General features: G+C 38.9%; 1 protein-coding gene across 1 annotated transcript; it reads left to right on the top strand.

Moving 5' to 3' along the window:
- Positions 1-96: 96 nt before the first annotated feature.
- PHYBLDRAFT_138729 (hypothetical protein) lies at positions 97-516 on the top strand (the record flags this gene model as incomplete). Its single annotated transcript, XM_018430057.1, has 1 exon — positions 97-516. The coding sequence occupies one exon, from the start codon at positions 97-99 to the stop codon at positions 514-516; it is 420 nt and encodes a 139-aa protein (XP_018299232.1).
- Between the last annotated feature and the right edge of the window lie 162 nt (positions 517-678).

Here is a 678-nt window from a genome sequence, read left to right on the forward strand (position 1 = left end):
TTCTTACTAGCATCGTCCAACCCACATCTTCCTCCAAAGGGTAATGAACCTCTCTCTCCTTTGACTTTTCCTCTTCAGCTAAAAAAATCATCACTGATGGATGAAACCTACTATGCCCATCTGCTTCAGCACTACAAAACATCCTATGATCTTCCCAACCTTGTCAGTTACCAATATGCCACGCTCACAAGCTCCTTTGTTGACAATGAAATCACAAAGTTGAAGTTCATTGACTTACTTGGTCAACAGTACCGTGGTAAAAACGGTTCAGCTAGTTGTGGTTCTCTTGTCCACGTAATGTTTGTTGGTAGTGACGGTAGAAATACCCTAGCCTATGCTGGACAAATACAGTATCTCTTCACACACTCCTTTACACACCCTTCTAACAGCAATCTCCACATGACTCGCATGGTTCATGATTATCAACATGTATTCGCATATATCAAGTGGTTTAATACTTCCTCTGATAGATCGCGTGAGGATGATGGTCTTGAGTTTTGTCTCTGTTGTGAATGAGTATTGATTACTGCTGAATCTGAGAGTAAGACTGAAGGATAAAATAATATCCTCAGCTATTCCAGTCAAACGGATCTCCCTTTATGATATTATCTAATACACAGATCATCATACACATAATTGATTATTTATTATTATCACCATGACATGGGATATACAAAT

The sequence above is a fragment of the Phycomyces blakesleeanus genome (genome assembly GCF_001638985.1).
Source record: "Phycomyces blakesleeanus NRRL 1555(-) unplaced genomic scaffold PHYBLscaffold_1, whole genome shotgun sequence".
In the NCBI taxonomy this organism is placed as follows: Eukaryota; Fungi; Mucoromycota; class Mucoromycetes; order Mucorales; family Phycomycetaceae; genus Phycomyces; species Phycomyces blakesleeanus.